A 17,492-nucleotide genomic window follows, 5' to 3' on the forward strand; every position below is an offset into this window, starting at 1 on the left:
GTTTCAATTTAAGGTGAATGGCTGCACGGTGTCTCCTATGGGATGCCATGGGCTGGTTAGGCTGAAACAGGTCCAAAGTGGTACGTAGAAGAAAAATTAGACTTTTAACTTATTTGTAACACTTTGCCAGTCTCAGAAATACTGTAAGAGTGTGATGTGTATGCTCTTCTCTCTGTCTTCAAGTTACTCCCATATTCTTAATAATATCTGGGTTCTTCCTTCTCAGATGAGATTAACATTTCCTCTTTCTTCCAGTGCAGATGGGAAAATTGGAACTGTTTTGTTGTCCTGTAATTGATTAGAGCATGTTTGTGTAGTTAGATGAAGTGAGCAACTGATGGGCAGAGTATTGCAGCTACCACAAGTGTATCACACTCAAGTGGATGGTCCAGGTGGCTAACGAAAGCAACTTTGATTCTTAGGGAGTAGCTTGTTATAGCCAATGATGTGTTTGTTTTTATTAGTTATGTGTTAGAGATGCGCCTGAATTAAACCCTGCATCTGAATAGTCTTGAACTATGAGATTGTTCAAACTCAGAACTGGAATCCAAATTCTGGAAACAATCCCTGACTTTATAATGAGCTGAACCAAATTCCTGGGTCCAAACCCCCTGAATTTCGAGGTGTTCTTAATCTTCATCTAGATCCAAGTGTGATGGCATTGGGGCATCTGTAGTATGTGTTGGATTTTATTTGCCTTCTAAACACTATGCAACTTAGCAATAATGCACAAACCCAATTATCTCTACTGCACAGAAATGATTTTCAGTTTGTGTAGATGTGATACACACAGTTTACAATAAGCACTCATAAGACCAGAATACTAACATCTATCCCTGTCTATGGATTTAGGGCCCAATCCTACTGCCACTAAGAGCAGTGGTCAAAACTCCAGTTCACTTGCAGGTTGAAGATTTGAATTAGACCATAAATATCAGAACCTGGAAAACAAGGTAAATGGAAGTGTGGGGAATGTGAGTGTTAACAAGAGCCCTAACAGCCCAGGCAATGAAAAGGTGAGTGTTAAAGAGAGGGGTATGGTAAGTGGGTTTAGTGACAGGACATTGAATCTGTATTGTGGTGCATATGTGCTAAGTGTTGTTTTTATGGCTAATGGCATGCATAGACTACCTGAAAAATCCGGTTTAAAGGAAATATTGAAGGCACTGGTTGATTGTTTCTACTCCTCAGGGAATGCACTGTTGTCTATATATAACCCACTTTCCCCCATTTAATAAGGATTCCTTCTGCTGGACAACAGTTTGTACAAGGTCAGAGTTGGGACCTAGGGGAAAATAATTTCCCCAGATGTGGGGATTTGATTTGCAGTGAAGGAGAAAGCTGAGTAGTGGAGTGCAAAAAGTACACACAATCAAACCATGTACTCTAGCTTTCATGAGCATTTCTGAAGCAGATAATTCTCAAGTGCAATTTTGCAGCCTGCTTGTCCTTAACAATGCCTAGGGGCAGACTTTGGTCAGCTGTTCTTTAGTGTGAGGTCCTTTAAATCTGTGCAGCAATCCATGCTTTGGGTTTGTCTACACTTAAAAAGCTGCAGTGGTGCAGCAGCTGCGTAGTGCTTTAATGAAGATGCTACCTACGCCAACAGGAGGGGTTCTTCTGTCAGCACAGGTAATCCATCTCCCTGAGAGGAGGTAGCTAGTTCGATGGGATAATTCTCCCATGGACCTAACACAGTCTACACCATGGGTTAGGTCACTTTAATTGCATTGCTCAAGGGAGTGGATTTTTCACACCCCTGAGCAACATAGTTATACTGACCTAATTTCCTAGTATAGACCAGGCCTTAGTTGCCCAGGCTAGATTCTCCAAAGGGTTGGAATATACTGTGGACTGTATTTTTAAATACCTCTGAGGACCCTTCGACAAATTTCAGGCCCGGTCTACACCTAACATTTAGGTTGCTCTGGCTCTGTCAATCAAGGGTGTGAAAAAATCACACCCCTGAGAGACGCAGTTAAGCCAACGCCCAGGTAGAGACACCACTAGGTCGATGGAAGAATTCTTGAATCAATCCAGCTACCACTTCTTGAGGGAGTAAATTTACTACTGACAGAAAGACCCCTTCTGTTGCTGTAGCAAGTGTCTACAGGGTGGTGCTACACTATGAGTAAGGCTGCAAGTCTTTCACGGAGGTGATAGAAGTCACGGATTCCGTGACTTTCCGGGACCGCCGGCACTTCTGCAGCTGCAGTGGCTGGTGCGGCTGACCCAAGCATTGCTCACCCCGAGCAGCAGTCTGAGAGCAGTAGCAGTGCCCCGGCCCGCCCCTGCCTGGAGCAGTAGCGGGGCCTTGGGCCACCCCCAACCCAGGAGCAGTGGTGGAGCTCTGGGCCGCTCCCCCCACAGGAGCAGCGGAGTCTGCTGGAGCATTTCCCGCCCCCCCCAGCACCTAAGATTTAGTTAGGGGTATTTTTAGTAAAAGTCATGGACAGGTCACTGGTCATGACTTTTTATTTATTGCCTATGACCTGTCCATGACTTTTACTAAAAATACCCGTGACTAAATCGTAGCCTTAACTAAAAAGAAAAGGAGGACTTGTGGCACCTTCGAGACTAACAAATTTATTTGAGCATGCATCCGATGAAGTGAGCTGTAGCTCACAAAAGCTTATGTTCAAATAAATTGGTTAGTCTCTAAGGTGCCACAAGTCCTCCTTTTCTTTTTGCGGATACAGGCTAACACGGCTGCTACTCTGAAACCAGCCTTAACTATGAGCAGCTTAGCTTCAGTGCCGCTGTAGCTTCTGTAGTGTAGATATATCCTTAGTCTGCAGAACAACAAGCAATTAATTGAGGCTTCTGGAGCAGTGGATGGATTTAATTAGCCAAGCTGCCTTGGCTAATTTAATAATAGTCCCCATTTCCCTCTTCCCCACCATAGGTTTTCTGGTAGCCCCAAAGATTAAAAATGATGAGCTCGGTGCTGACTCATCTTGTTTTGCCGACTCTTCCCCACGTCCCTGCCCTGGTGTGAGGGCAGGCCCTGAATGAGATGGAAAAGGCAACAAAGTAATGGTTGGAACCCTGTGAGCTTGCAAAGTCTGTACAGCTCCTTGCGACTGCCAGCCCAGGTGTGTTAGAAGCACAGGTTACACTGACTCATCTCAAGCATTCTTCTTAGCATATGCACACGGTGAGGCAGGTGGGACGTGACCTGGATTCATCACCGAATTTGATCCGCTGGTTCAGGCTTTTAGCTCGAGTCTGGCTGAACCATCCTGTACGTTTTCTTTCTGGCAAAGAAAGGAAACTACTGGAACAATGCTGCCTCTGTACTGAGTGCAGCTAGTCTTCCTAACTCTATCCTACAGTGAAGTGCTTTGGGAGTTACCCCAAAGACCCCGCTTCCTGCAAAAATATTGGGTATTATGGGATAGGTGCTTCATCGTCTCTGAATGCAATGGTGCAGCCATGGTTGCCAGGTGCATGTGTGTGTGGAAATAGCAAAAACAAGTGCTGCTCTGTGGGACCTAAGATAAGTGAGACAACCAGCTGTTCATGTCCTTGATTTCCCAGCAATGCACTTGATGCAGAGCAGCGGTTCTCAACCTGGGGCCCATTCAGCATGCAGCTCCGGCCCATGTGACATCCTCGGGGCCATACAGGTAGTATATATATATTGTGTGGATGCAGCCCACACAACACACAGAGAGTTGCAGATGTGGCCCACGATGATTAGTAGGTTGAGAACCACTGATGTAGAGGCTCCCTAGACTATCCATGCAAGCTCTTAGCAAATAGCTCTTGGGGCTTGGGTGAAGCTGGAGCTTAACTCCAGACTCCTCCTGACTCATAGCTCTTTGTTGTCTAGAAGTTTGCGGGAAACTTATCAGCAGAAGTTTCCCTTCCCCCTGCACAAATCTAGGGAGCCATTAAAGACTGTCTCTGAGAACAAAGAGGGAGGAGGCTGAGGGAGGCCAGGGGAGAGAAGAGAAGAGAGAGAAAAATGTATATGATCGTCTCCATCCGCTGATTGCTGGATTGTTCTGCACACATCATGCCCTACTGCTTTATGTAATCTAGTTTTAAATGTCCCAAGCAATGGGGCTGTTTGGAGACAATGCCACCGCCTGGTAGATCTCACTGCTAGACATTTTCTCTGATATTCACTCTCAATTTTCCCTTCCTCCTTTCTACCAGGTTCTTCCTAGTTATGTCCTTAGTTACCTGAATGGTTTTTGGTCTTATTTGACTGCCTTGGATTGTTTAGCATTTGGAGAATTAAAACCAGGCTCAGCCATTAGCACCTCCTTAAGACAAATGGGCAGGAGGAAATTAATAGGGCTGGAGTCTGGAGCCCAGGTGGTATTTCCCTCTGTTTGGCAACAGTAGATTTAATTGGAGAGTATAAAGGGTCTTCATAACTGAAAAGGGGAGAGATGAGATTCTCCAGCAGACAGGGAGTCGGGGCAAATTCACATATTAGTTTACATCCTTTATTTCAGGTCTGTGATTGGGGAAAAATAAAGAGCTAACCTTTTTCCTGAGAGTGCTGGCCTTTCCCCAGACTACCAGCTAAAAAAGTGCTTAGGTGGATTTGTGGATAGATGCTTCTGGTCTCTAAAGGGATGATGTTTTCTTCTGGTTTCATGGTGAAATATGGGCCACCTGATCCTGAGAGGGGCTGAGCACTTGATGCTGGGAGAGGTGCATCATTCAGGATCAGACCCATTGTCATTAAAGCAAAGATTTAGAGTGAAAGCTCTGCTGACTCAGGCCAGGTCTACACTTAAAACTTTTACCGGTAAAGCTATGTTGTTTGGGGTTGTGATTTTCGGGCTGGGTTGGTTTTTGCTACACAACTATGCTGGCAGAAGCCCTAGTTTAGACATAGTTATACTGGCATAAAAGTGCTTCTGCTTCTTAAATTGTCCCAAGTGACATAGCTATGTTGGTTAGGGGGGTGATTCCCCTGCCCCAGTATAGTTATAATGGTACAACCACTAATACAGATGCAGTTATTCTGAAATAAAGATAACTCATATCAGTATAACTTGGTTCAGGTCTAAACTAGAAATTCTTGCTGGGATAGAAGTGTCACTGGGGATGGGGGAGAGGTGTGTTGGGGTTGTTTTTCTGTTTTTTGTGTGAGATTTCTATACCAGCTTAAGCCCTAGTATAGATGCAGCTATACCAGCCAGGCTGTACTTTTACCGCTATTGATTGTTTGCTCGTGGGAGACAGCTTTACAATACTGGTACAAAGCACAGCTTTACTGGTATAGCTGCATCCACACCAGGAGTGCTTTGCTGGCATAATATATTGGTATTCCTGTACTGGAAACGTGCTTCTAATGTAGACATAGCCTTAACTTTGCTCAAGGAACTAGTATAAGGGTAGGTCTATATTATGGGGCTAAGTCGACCTAAGTTATGCAACTCCAGTTACGTGAATAACGTAGTTGGAGTCGATGTATCTTAGGTTGACTTATTACGGTGTCGACACCGCGGTGGGTTGATGGGAGAAACTCTCCCATCGACTTACCGTATGCTTCTCATTCTGGTGGATGGGAGAGAGATCGGCAGTCAATTTAGTGGGTCTAATGAAGACCTGCTAAATCAATCCCTGCTGGATTGATCGCTGTACGTCAATTCCCCAAGTAAGCAGAGACAAGCCCTAAGATGCATCTACACTAGAAGGCCTATATGTGTATTAGGCATACTAGATCTTGAAGCTGAAAATTGTTGTAGTTGTCTATAAGTGGTGAGATTCAGGAAAATCAGAGGAGGATTAATGAGAAAAACCAAATAGAGGATACACTGAGTGATTTAAACTGGTACATGGCAGTCAAAACTAAGGCCCCTCAGCATTATGGATGTGGTTCTTCAATCTTAGACGTGTGAATAAATCCTGTAGAAGTCACATGATTATGGTTATGCAGGATCCAGCCTCTTCGCTTGCCTATTTGTATCAGCAGCAGTTGCAAAGTTGTACAGTAGAAACAGTGTGTTTCTTTTTGTAGGTGAACTTCAATAAACGATGATGCACTTCTGAATACTGGCATAATGGCACCCTCCAGATCTATGACTCAGGACAAAGCTGCCAGGGCAAAGAAAGCTGGTAAGGAGAGAGCTGCTGGCTGTGAGAAAAAGAGCCCTCCTGAGGATTCCATGGTCCAAGGTGGGAGACTGAGGAAAGAAAAGAGCAATGCCCAAGCTACATCTGAAAAACCCTCTTCTGAAAAAGAGACAGTTCCTTTAGTTATATCTGTACAGAGCACGTCAAAGAGCCAGAGGGAGGCAAGGATTAAGGGAGGCAAAGAGTATGGCCACAAAAAGCAAGCCAAAGGGGAGAGAACCTCCAAGGGCAAGGACAAAAGAGAATTTGGTTCTGGTGGAAAGCATGGAGAACAATTAATGACCAAGGAGAAGAAAAAAGTAAGGGGCTCCAAGCAACAGGATCTAAGAGGTCCAGGAAGCAAGGTCAGTGTTTGCCATGAGGTAAAGGCCACTGAAGACCGCAAGAAACGTACTTTTAAAAGGAAGCACAGGGAGCACCTGAGTGTGAGTGAAATGGCCATTGAGACTGAGTCTGTAAAGTCCTTCACAGTGGGAAGTACTGAGGGCTCCTCTCAAAAACGCGAGTCTCCTCAGACTGATGGCCATGTCAGTGCTGGGAAAAAATACAATAAGAAGCATGTCTCCAAAGCAACCACTATCAGAAAGTCAGGTTCCCAGCTCCACGGCAGTCTGGAGCTCAGATCTAAGACAGTGAAGTGTGGGGGTGGGGGTGATGGACAGAAGAAGAAACAAGTTAGAAAATCAGCTAGGACTATTTCCAGTGTAAGTGAGGAAGGAAAGAGCCTGGAAAGCTCAGATGATGGGTCTTGTTTTGGCTCTAGAGATGAAGCCAGTTGTAGCCAAGCAAGAAGAAAGAGAGAGACTGGTGATGACAACACCCAAATCAGTGAAGACATGAGAAGCTCTTTGGAAGAAGAACTCTCTATTGAGGAAAAAACTACACAGGAAAATTGGCTTCCGTCCAAAGGAAAAGGCTGCCGAGAGTCTCATGGTGGAAACAACAAAGCAACCGGGGAAAGTGAAAGTGAAAGAGAACAGGAAATGATGGACAACAGGCAAGAATCTGAAGACGAAGAAACTGTCTCAGAAGAGTCTGAGGTAGATGGGAAAATGAAGGAGCAGAATAAAGTCTCTAAGCAAAAAAAATCTACTCTAAGCGATAGCAGTGAGGAAGATTATAGTGCAGGGGCTTCAGAGGATGAAGTCAAAAGCTCAGTGAAGGGAGAAAATGAGAGTGATGAAGAAGAACAGGAAAACCTGTTGGAAAAACACAACAGAGAAGAAATGTCTGAAGATGAGCAAGCTAAATCTGAAAGCAAGGAGGATGAAGAGGATGGTGTTGAAGAAATAGATGACAACAAGCGAGAGAGACCAAGAAGGAAACTGCTGCCTAGCACTGTCAAAGCAAAGCTCCTTAACATGGGCTTGAGCAAAGGCCCTCTGGGAAACAGTTGGGAAGGGAATATGAATGACAGCGGCAGTATGGTGAGAGATGGCCCTGTGTGGCCCACACAACAAATGCCAAAAAAGAAATCCCAGAACCCTGAGACAATAATGCAAGGTGAAGAGTTAGAACACGTACATCAGGATAGTTCTTCCTCAGACAGCAACAGGAGGGTGGATTCGGTGGTTGTGCTTGCAAAGAAGTGCAGTCCTCTCACTTTACAATCCCAGATTCTCCTGAATCTGAAAAACAGTCATAAAGTTGCCCAGGCCAAACTGTTGGCAAGAAGTAAACAAAGTCCTCTCCAGAAGGCAGCAGAAACTAGCTCTGACCTGGAGAAGGTTCAAAAGGTCCCTTCTAAAAAGAGTGCCACAAGAACGTATAAGGCACTTAGGGACTCCAGTATACCTAAGGATCTTGGAGAGCCAAGATTAAGTGTCTCCAATGTTTCAAGCTCCTCCTCTAGTGCTAAAAACCTAGCTGTTGATAAGCAGCATCTTGACAAGAGAGAGAAGATTGGGAAAGTAATTGGAAACGTCAAACACGCTTCGTGTCAGACTCTAGCAGTAAGAGAAGAGATAGCGGAGGAGAAAGTGGTTGAAGAGGCACCCGCTGAAAAAGAGCAAGTGCTGAAGCAAAAGGGCATCCAGTCCCTGCACACCCTTTCGGCATTTAGAAAAGTAACCAGCTGGCTCAGCCAAAAACCTCCCAAGAAAGCAAGCCTGAAAGATCGTTTTCTGAGGGCGATGCATGCAGTTGGTATCTCAGGCTGGCTCCTGAAGAAGTTTGGGAAGAGGAGCAGCAAGCCATCTGGATTCAGAAGAAGAATGACGATCAGGATTGTTAGCACCACTGGACTAATCAATAAACAGGGCGGAGCCTCCCCTGGCCCAGCGGGAGAACAGAGAAAGAGGGAGTTGAGTAGCAAAAGCTCTTCTCAGCCATTGCTAGAATGGAATCATCCTCATACAGAGGTGGCAGAGGAGCTGGAAGAAGCCCAGTTGGCTTCATGCAATTCTCCCCATAATGAAGCTAACTCCTCTCTGCAATTGCTAAATTTGGACAGACCTGCTAAGGAGAAGAACAGTGTCACTGATGCCAGATTCGCCATTGTGTTCCCCAGGGTCCATCACATGGTGAAGACAAGAGGAGTTTCTTCCGGGAATAGTGAATCACAGCCGCAGTCAATAGATGTATCTAGCAGAAAAGCAGTGATGTCTGTGCAACCGGGCTGCAAGTTCAAACATGACCTCTCGAAGGAGCAAACCTGTCAGAGGACCAGTCAAGGGCTTCCCCACAATGATGAAATTGATCCATCAATGCCAGGTGATCCGAGTCAAGCAAAATGCCTTGCAACCCAGTACAGAGTGGCTAGGCTTTTGAGCTCCTCATCCCAAGAGATAAAGATGCCCGAGGGGAAAGATATATCCAAATCCCAGTTCCTCGCAAAGGGGCAAAGAGGGCAGTCACCATACCAGGCCACTAAACCCCCGCTCTTCCCAGAGGCAGCTGGAAACTATTGGTATGAGCAGGGCTTCCTTCCACAGGAGGAAGAAGAGGGCTCAGGGGATCTGATGGTCTCTTACTTTGAGGGAGATGTTGACAAAGAGGCTGCAAATCTTATCCAACATGCTGGGTCTGAAGCCCCAGCCCAGGTGCACTGGACTCAGCGGCGAACTCTGGAGTGTGATCCTATGGCATGGCTGAACTCTGAAATGCTGCTCCCACGACTCACCATTGAGAACCTCAGCAAATGGGCCATGTATAAGGACCAGGATCTAGTCAAGACCCACAGGCCGAAGACATTGAGAGAAAGGTGGGAGGCAGAAGATGTCACTGAGGATATCCTTGAGATGGATGTGACATGGAAACAGGTATATTCTGCATTAGGCATGTAAGCTTTAGGGTGCTGTCAACCTGCACACAATTCACAGCCATTTCTCCAATACATTTCAGGTGTACCTGGATGAAAACCACGGGGTGGAGCTTGAGGAGGTTGAAGATCTGTCCAGACTGGAGTAAGCATGTCAGTGATGTTCTGTGGATAGCAGGAAGTGGCTGGGGCTTATTTATTACCCATCAAAGACACTTGGCTCAGCAGCAGAAGGCAAATTGTAGAACATCAGCTATAACCCTAAAAAATGGGGTGGCTTCAGTGCTCATGACTGTGAGGGACGGATGGCCATTTAAACCAGAGGAAGGGCTGAATTATCCAATTTAGGCCCAGGCCTGTATTGAAGTGGGTGGGGAATTGCACTGGTGTAAGGGGAATCACAGCAGTATTGTGCAATCCCTCCCCAAACTCCTCTACGCATAGGCAGAGTACACATTGCTTGCCGCATCTCCAGGGAGGCACGCCAGAGAAAGAGGGGTTCGTAATGGCGATCAGACCCCCTTGGAGGTGCAGACAGGGAACCCCACCTACACTGTAAGAAGCACCTGTCCGGACATGGGTTTTCAAGGATCAGTCCATTTACAGATTGGGAAACTGAGGCCCAGAGAGCTGAAGTAACTTTCCTAATAACAGGCCTTGCTCTAACTCCTAGGCCACTATCTGGTAAAATAGCCGGAAACAAAGAGCACACTGTTCTTGTGTGATGTATGTGGTGGAAAAGGAGAATCCGTGGGATGAGACACAGAGTATCTATCTAATGGCCTAATCCTACTTGCACTGAAATCAGTGGCAAACCTCCTATTGGCCAGCTGCAGCAGGCTCAGGCTCTCTAACACGTCTTGTATCACTGGGATTGTTACTCTAGGTGACACAGAAACGCCCATGGGAGTTGCCCACACTGGCCCTGGCAACCTTTAGCACTGCTAAAACCAGTAGTAACTGATGAAATCCACATGGTTGTGTAGCAGAATTAAGGCTGATATCCTCTAGGTTGCAGACAGCAGGGGCTAGCCCAATTGTGCAGGCATGGACAGGTCAGACAGTCCATCCAGGCAGTGTTCTCTCCCTCTCTCTCTCTCTTATACACACGCCCATGTGCAATCCTGAGTCCAGGGGTGGGTGAACAGGGCAGTCACCTTGGGCACTGACTTCTGGAGGCACCAAATGGGGATGGGTTATTTTTTTTCTTTGTTTGCTCGTCTGTTCAGGGTTGCTGAAAACATTTTCCACCCTGGGTAACAAAACAGCTCGGGCTGGCCCTGCTTTGCCTGCCATATTCTGGGCCTACCGTATAAAATCGATGGATGCTACATCTGTTCCCCATCTTGCAGCATACCTCAGATGATCAACAGACTATAATACATGAGTGAGGTTTGTGGATGAAGTTGGCTGATGGCTCGTGTCTTGTGTTTCTAGGGAGGTCTGTGAGAGCTCCGTCCTTCTGTGTCTGAAGAAGAGATTCCATCGCAATTTCATTTACGTATGGCTGCTAGGTTTTTCAGTTCTTATTCATGTGGGACAAGGAATCTGAGGGTGGGGTTTCCCTTGCCCCGTCCAGCCCTAGCAGGGTACAGTCCACAGGGTCCCAACGTTTCCCAGTAGTGATGAGATGTTGGCGTCACGGGGGTTCACCTGCTGTATCTGTCCAGCATGGGACACCTCTCTCGCTCCTCATGTAGCCCCAGGTCCCCCTCCCCAAACCTCACAAAACTGTTGTTACCTGCTCCCACTATGGTCAGCATGGCCAGTCTCAAAGTCAGCCTCTAGGGGAGGACACAGAGGGACGCTAGACTGTCCCTCTTCCCACAGCCAGCGCAAGATACAACTGAGGCACCAAATGCACCTAGGTAATGGATTCTATCACAGCAGCTCCCCCATAGCTGTATGATTGTTGTTAACCTCTGTACCAATTGCCATCACTCTATGCACACCCAACAGAAAACCAGAGGGTGTGTGTGTGTTTCTGCTGTATGCAATCCAGACAGGGGAGCGCAGAGAGAATGTGGTTGTGGTTAGATAAGTGACTAGGTCAAACTGGAACAACAGATCTGCTCCTTGTATGTCTTTCACACAAGACGTATCTGTTCACTTTTCTGGCAAAGATAAGACCTTACTCTTGTTAGCCTAGCACAGCCAGTGCAGCTACAGGAAGGAGAGTGACCTGGAGTCTGCTCTGCTTTGCCCATCAGCAGCACAACTGAGGGCTCTGATGGCAGAATCTTTACAGCTGCTGTGGAGGCAGAAGCCCATCTGGGTTTGCTGGTCCCTCAGTGGGGAGTCTGGAAGGCTGAAGCTAGAGAAACCATCTCACTGGTAGATGAAGCCAATAAGTGGACAGAGAAGAAGTGTGGAACCCAACAGTGTTTGCAGAGTAGTCACTCCTTAACGCTGCAATCTCACCCCACTGTGCTTTGGTATTGTAACCTATTTGGCGCAGGCATATACCGACTGCTCTAAGACCCCTTGAATGGCCAGGCATAATGGGGTGAGCGAGGATGATCATTGCCTTGAACCCAGGACTGGCAGTGTAAAATGTTTGTGATGCAGCCTGGAAAGCCTTGAGTTTCCCTTGATTTTGAGCATTCTTTGAACACCTGGCTCCAGTTTCAGTCTCGGCTAAGTTAGGAGGGAACACCCATCCCTCTTATCCCTTGAATGCCAAATGGGATTTATGGTTTTGGCCTCAAACTATGGAGAACGTGTTAGCTTTGGCCAAGTTTCACTTTGATCCTGAAAGTCCAAATGGAGCTCAGAGGAAGTGTGTGGATGTGAAGAACATGCCCCCCAAATTAACTAAGCCCCTTTGCAAATCAAAACAAATTAGCTCTGCCCAGAATGACTTTGGCTTCCAGAAGTTTAAATCAGATCCTTTAATGTTGCTTTAAAGCTGATTTAATTTTTGTTTTGGTTATGCAATATATACTTGAGGCCTTCCCAGTTATTCTATGATTCTGTGGGATCTGGGATTATTAGGGTTGGAAGAGACCTCAGGAGGTCATCTAGTCCAATCCCCTGCTCAAAGCAGGACTAACCCCAACTAAATCATCCCAGCCAGGGCTTTGTGAAGCCGGGCCTTAAAAACCATCCAGAAATCTCTAATCATCCAGTGGATATAATAAAACCAAACTCTATTTTCCCCCTTCTAGACCTACATTGGGCAAATCTTGGTCTCTGTGAATCCTTTCAAGCCCCTCAATCTCTACTTGGAAGAGGTGGTGACCCAGTATCAGCAGGGGACGCTCTCCAAAAATGCTCCGTATGTATGCTTGTTTCTTCACAACTAAGTCTGTTCATGATTCTTAACCTGCAGAGTCCTGTGTTGCCCCTGGGCTCCCAGGACCATTTCACTTGGCCAGAGGTCATCTCTGGAGTAGGACTAGTGCAGTGCGAAGTGTATGGTACATCCAGCACAGGGGTACTTGTATGGCACTCTGATATTGTTGCTGTAGGTGCCATATGCCATGTTTTATTGGCTAACAATTTCCACCTGAGGAGCAAAAGTGGGCCTGATGCAAACACCACTGAACTTCAGAAAAGCTTGGACTGAGACCTGAGCTGTACCGTTGGGCTTATCTCTTCTAATGTGAGAGAGACTGAAAAGGACATCACTTCAGAGTCTGTAACCCTAATCGAACTTCTCTCTTCCCCTTGCAGTAACACTCTGAGGGATTAAGATGCCAGAGACTGAAATGAGACATTTATTGAAATCTCCCCTAGACTGACAAATGTCCCTCCCTGTGTAACACTATAATGATACTCAGTACTTACATATCCAAGCACTGCCTGGCCCAGCTGAGCCACAGTGTTGAGAACAACATCTTCACTTCCAACCAGGCTGGAGGGCGTTTAGCCCATGCTAGTGATAAGACCAAGCTGTGATTGGTGGTTCAGAGCTGGATGCAGAACCAAACAAGTTCATGGATCCTCAGGTAAAATGCTGGCTTACAACTGGGTCCAAAACCCGTTGCAGTAAATGGGAAAGGCTCCCCTTGATTTCAGTTGGGCTTTTGTCTAGTTGCTGGATCCAGCCACTGTAATAGCTTCCCTCTTCTAGCTTTTCCTTCAGCTCAAGTTTCCTTCAGGTTTAGCTGAAGGTCCCAGGTTCAATCCCTGCTGATGACCAAAGAGACTGTAGCATCCCTCGGGATTTTGGCAGTAGCATTCCACCATTGCTAACACCAATGCTGCTCTGCTGGAGCTAGCAACATTGGGAGCCCTAGTCTGGATGAGGCTCCTGTGGCCACTGGTTTGTTTAACTTGCTCAGATTGAGTCTAAATGACACATGGCATTTAAAAAGCTGTTGGCTACAGGAGCCATAGTCACACTAGGGTTCCCAAGGTGGCTATTACAAGTGGAGCTACAGTAGTGAGAGATTTGCCCTCCCATGTCCAGCTATACATATGCTGCCATGGCCAGAGCTGGCACTAGGCATAAGCAGATTAACCAATTGCTTAGGGCCCTGAGCAGCTCAATGAGCCCCCCATTCCCTTTTTATTATAAGAACTTGGCTGTTTTAGTATTGTGGGGAGACAGGAGGGGACAAAAATATTCCTGTTTAGGGCCTCCCAATGAGCTAGCACTGGCTCTGGCCATGGCTCTCGGATCTGAGATTCTGTTACAGGCCCACCTCCAGTGCGGATATCCACGAACTAACCCCTGATACTGTGTTTGTGCAGGCAGGAAATCAGGGCCAAAGTAACAAATGGAAATTTTTTTTTCTGTTCATCTAGACACGTCTTTGCCATTGCAGAAATGGCCTACTCTCTGTCCCAGACTTCAGAGCAAGAGCAGTGCATCGTCATCAGGTAGGAAATGAGGACATTATGTGGGGCTGAGATTCCTCCTCTCCCTCCAAGTTTTTGCCCCATTGAAACAACTCTTCCAGAGGATTGAAAAATAGCACACGTTATATGCATATTTTAACAAGACTCTCTGAGTGATCCAGGGAATTATAGACCAGTAAGCCTTAGATCTGTGCCTGGCAAAATGATTGAATCTATAAAAACAGAACAGCAAAACACCTGGAAGATTGTGATATAATAAGGTTTAACTAGCCAGATTTCGCAAAGGAAAATCATGCCTCACTAATCTCTTAGAATTCTACAAAGCCTTGTACAAGGTTCCATACAAGAGGCTACTAAAGAAGCTAAGAAATTATGTTCTAAGGCAAAGTATTGTCTTGGATCAAAAACTGGCTAGGATACAGAAAGCAGAGAGTAAGTTTAAATGATGAATTTTCATCATGGCACCCAGTTAACAATGGGGACCTCAAGGTTCTAGAGTAGGTCCTGTGTTCTTTAATATATTTATTAATGATCTGGAAAGGGGGTTGAGCAGGTAGGTAGCAAAATCTGCAGCTGTCACTCTCACACCTTGGGGGATGCAATCCAGACCAGCAAGGGGTTGTGTCAGCATTTGCCCTGCAACTCTGGGTGCCTTACAATGCTTTACTGCTATAGCTCCCAGCCTGGTACATTCACAGCCAGCCCACAAGCATGTAGGTCACACGCTGAGTGTGTGTGGGTTTGTGTGTGTGCTAGACAGTCCTGGTTTAGCAGCTCTGACCCCAGCAGCCTGTCTACAGCCCCCTATTCTGGCCTCCACCAGAATTTGTTACAACCTGAAAGGTGACCCCACCACGTGCTCAGTCCCAGATTTCCCCAAAGCCATGTGCTCTGCAATGCCCAGCCCTCTCCAGGACAGTTCAGAGAAATAATAAGGTTCATTGCTCCTTTAAAGAGACAAAAGCTCATCACAGCTTATTCACCGTTCCCTGAAGATACAGTACTGAGTTGTTTATAGTGAAAATAAAACAAATGTATTAACAATAGCACATAGATTAAGTGATGCCAAGTACAAGAAATAAAGTTAGACCGAGTTACAAGCAAATAAAAGTGAAGACACGTTTCTAGAAGTCTAAAACTTAATCTCGCTCGGGATCGGCTTTATTCAAGACTTTTTTCTCACGTAAATTCAGTTCCCAGACACTTCAACCCCCACTTGGTTGAAAGACCCATCTTTCCCAGTTTGCAAGAGCTCTGTCCCCTTGTGTCTATCTAGTGATGGATGCCAAAGATGTCTTCTGTCCTTGCTTATATCTTCCAAAGTTCAATTACCTTGTTTCAAGAAGCAAGATGGCCTTATGCTGTTCTTCCCTCCCTATGGACTTCCCAACCCCTAGCTGATTTCTGTGTAAATGGGGCTTCCGCTGTTATTGGTCTTATCTGGCTTATATTTCATTGGAGACAGGTAGATAGTTGCCTTCCCTCCTGCCTGGGAGCGAATCCTGTTTCTCCCTGTTTGGTCACAGACTTTAAAGCCTAATATCATTAAATATCCATATTTCCCCATAAAAATACATACATTTCAGAATGATTATTAGTCACCAATGTGCCATTAGCTTTCAGAGAAGACCTCACTATACACTTTTATAAAACAGTAATACTGTACACAATTACTTGATTCAATTGCTTATCAGTCGAGGTTCAGCTCTCCCCCTTCCATCTTTATAGACCAAGAAATCTTTTCAGTGTATTATTTGGATACTCTGTGCAGGACTGCTCAGCCCATCTTAGAAAGTGCATTACAGAAACCTGGAGCGGTGTGGGGGAGGGTTCAGAGAAAGGTGATAAGAACAATCAGTGATCACGCTGTCATGTGATGAGAGACAGGAAAGATTAGGGTGGCTACCTTAGAAAGGAGATGAATAAGAGGGGGCATAAGTCTATGAAATAATGAATGGTCTGGAGAAGGTAGATCGGAGCTTGTGTTCTCCCTGCTGCACAGCAAAAGAACAAGAGAACTTTCAAAGACATGAAATGGTGGAAAGTTCAAAACCGGTCAAATGAAATACTTTTTCACGCCATGTGTAATTTAAACTATGGAATTTATTGCCTCAGGAAGTAATTGAGTCTAAGAACTTGGCAAGAGTCAGAAGGGGTTGGACACTAATATGGATACTGAGAATATCTAGGGTGGTTATAACTAATGATAACGCTGGAAAGGCTGTTAAACCTCATGCTTCAGGGATTAAGCCAATCTCTAACTAGGAGACTAGGGTGAGACCTACTTTGGGAAGTAGATTATCCTACATCTGCCCACTGTGGGTTCTTACACCTTCCTCGGAAGAATCTGGTGCTGGTCACTGTCGGACAGACGGACCTTGAATCTGATCCAGTCTGGCATTTCCTATGTTCCTAACAAACAGCCTTGCCCTCTTGAGGCATCTCCAGGTGCCTCTGAGCACGTGGGAGACATGCCCACTCACAATTGGCTATGCAGGATGACATTTATCAGTGTCACTTTTGAAACAATCACCCCAGCATGCAGCACTTCCTGGCAGGGGCGCCAGAACAGGAGGGCCAGGGGGCCATGGCCCCTCCACTTTTTACCGACCATCAGGGCAAGTGATGAGGGGACAGGAGCAAGCGGGGGGGTGGGGTCTCAGGGGGAAGGGGTGGTGTGGGGGCATTGCCTTGGGGATGTGGCATGACATGGAGGAGGCGGGTTCACGGTTTGGGCTCCTGTGACTCACCCACTTTTAGGCCACTTCCACCGCTCATGCTTCCTGGAGTGATGTTGCCATGTTGATCGTGCTGATTGGTTGCCATGGCAAATACATTGCTGCTGGAAGAAATCCTGTCTGGGTAGATGAAACAGGATGACATAAAATTGTGCTGACTGGCTCTGTGGGATGTACGACATCCATGGAAAGGTTAATATGTAAAGCCAGAAGCCTTAAAAGGTTGCTTGATTACAGTGCCCTGCCCTCAGAGTATGGTCAGACTGTCAGCCAATGACAGTTTTGTTTTTATGATGTCAGCCCGTTTATCTTGTATTTCTTTGGTTGCATGTTGTCACTCTGTCTGGCCCAGGGAAGCTGTGTGATTGGATAGCTGGGAAAAGCTAGGACTCCCCTTCCACAACCTGCTTGTGTAGTTTGAACTTAGCTGCTCATCTTAGGCCTGAGCTGATTTCCCCACAGACTGAGGTGGGAAGGGAAGTGGGTTGGCTCTGGATCTGGGGTTTTTGCTTGGGCCAATTTTTCTAACTTGCTGCCAGACTTTTAAATATTATGGGCCAGATCCTGAGTTGTTGTAAATCATTGTC

General features: G+C 46.1%; 1 protein-coding gene across 1 annotated transcript in view; it reads left to right on the forward strand.

Moving 5' to 3' along the window:
• The first annotated feature begins 6,029 nt into the window (after positions 1-6,029).
• Positions 6,030-17,492, forward strand: part of MYO15B (myosin XVB) — an 80,195-nt gene continuing 68,732 nt past the window's right edge. Inside the window, exons 1-5 of the mRNA XM_073310453.2 lie at positions 6,030-9,362; positions 9,445-9,506; positions 10,799-10,862; positions 12,529-12,638; positions 14,114-14,188. Of these exons, the coding sequence (XP_073166554.2) occupies positions 6,030-9,362; positions 9,445-9,506; positions 10,799-10,862; positions 12,529-12,638; positions 14,114-14,188 (3,644 nt within the window). The remainder of the gene's footprint in view (positions 9,363-9,444; positions 9,507-10,798; positions 10,863-12,528; positions 12,639-14,113; positions 14,189-17,492) is intronic.

This window comes from Lepidochelys kempii, chromosome 14 (assembly GCF_965140285.1).
Source record: "Lepidochelys kempii isolate rLepKem1 chromosome 14, rLepKem1.hap1, whole genome shotgun sequence".
Lineage (NCBI taxonomy): Eukaryota > Metazoa > Chordata > Testudines > Cheloniidae > Lepidochelys > Lepidochelys kempii.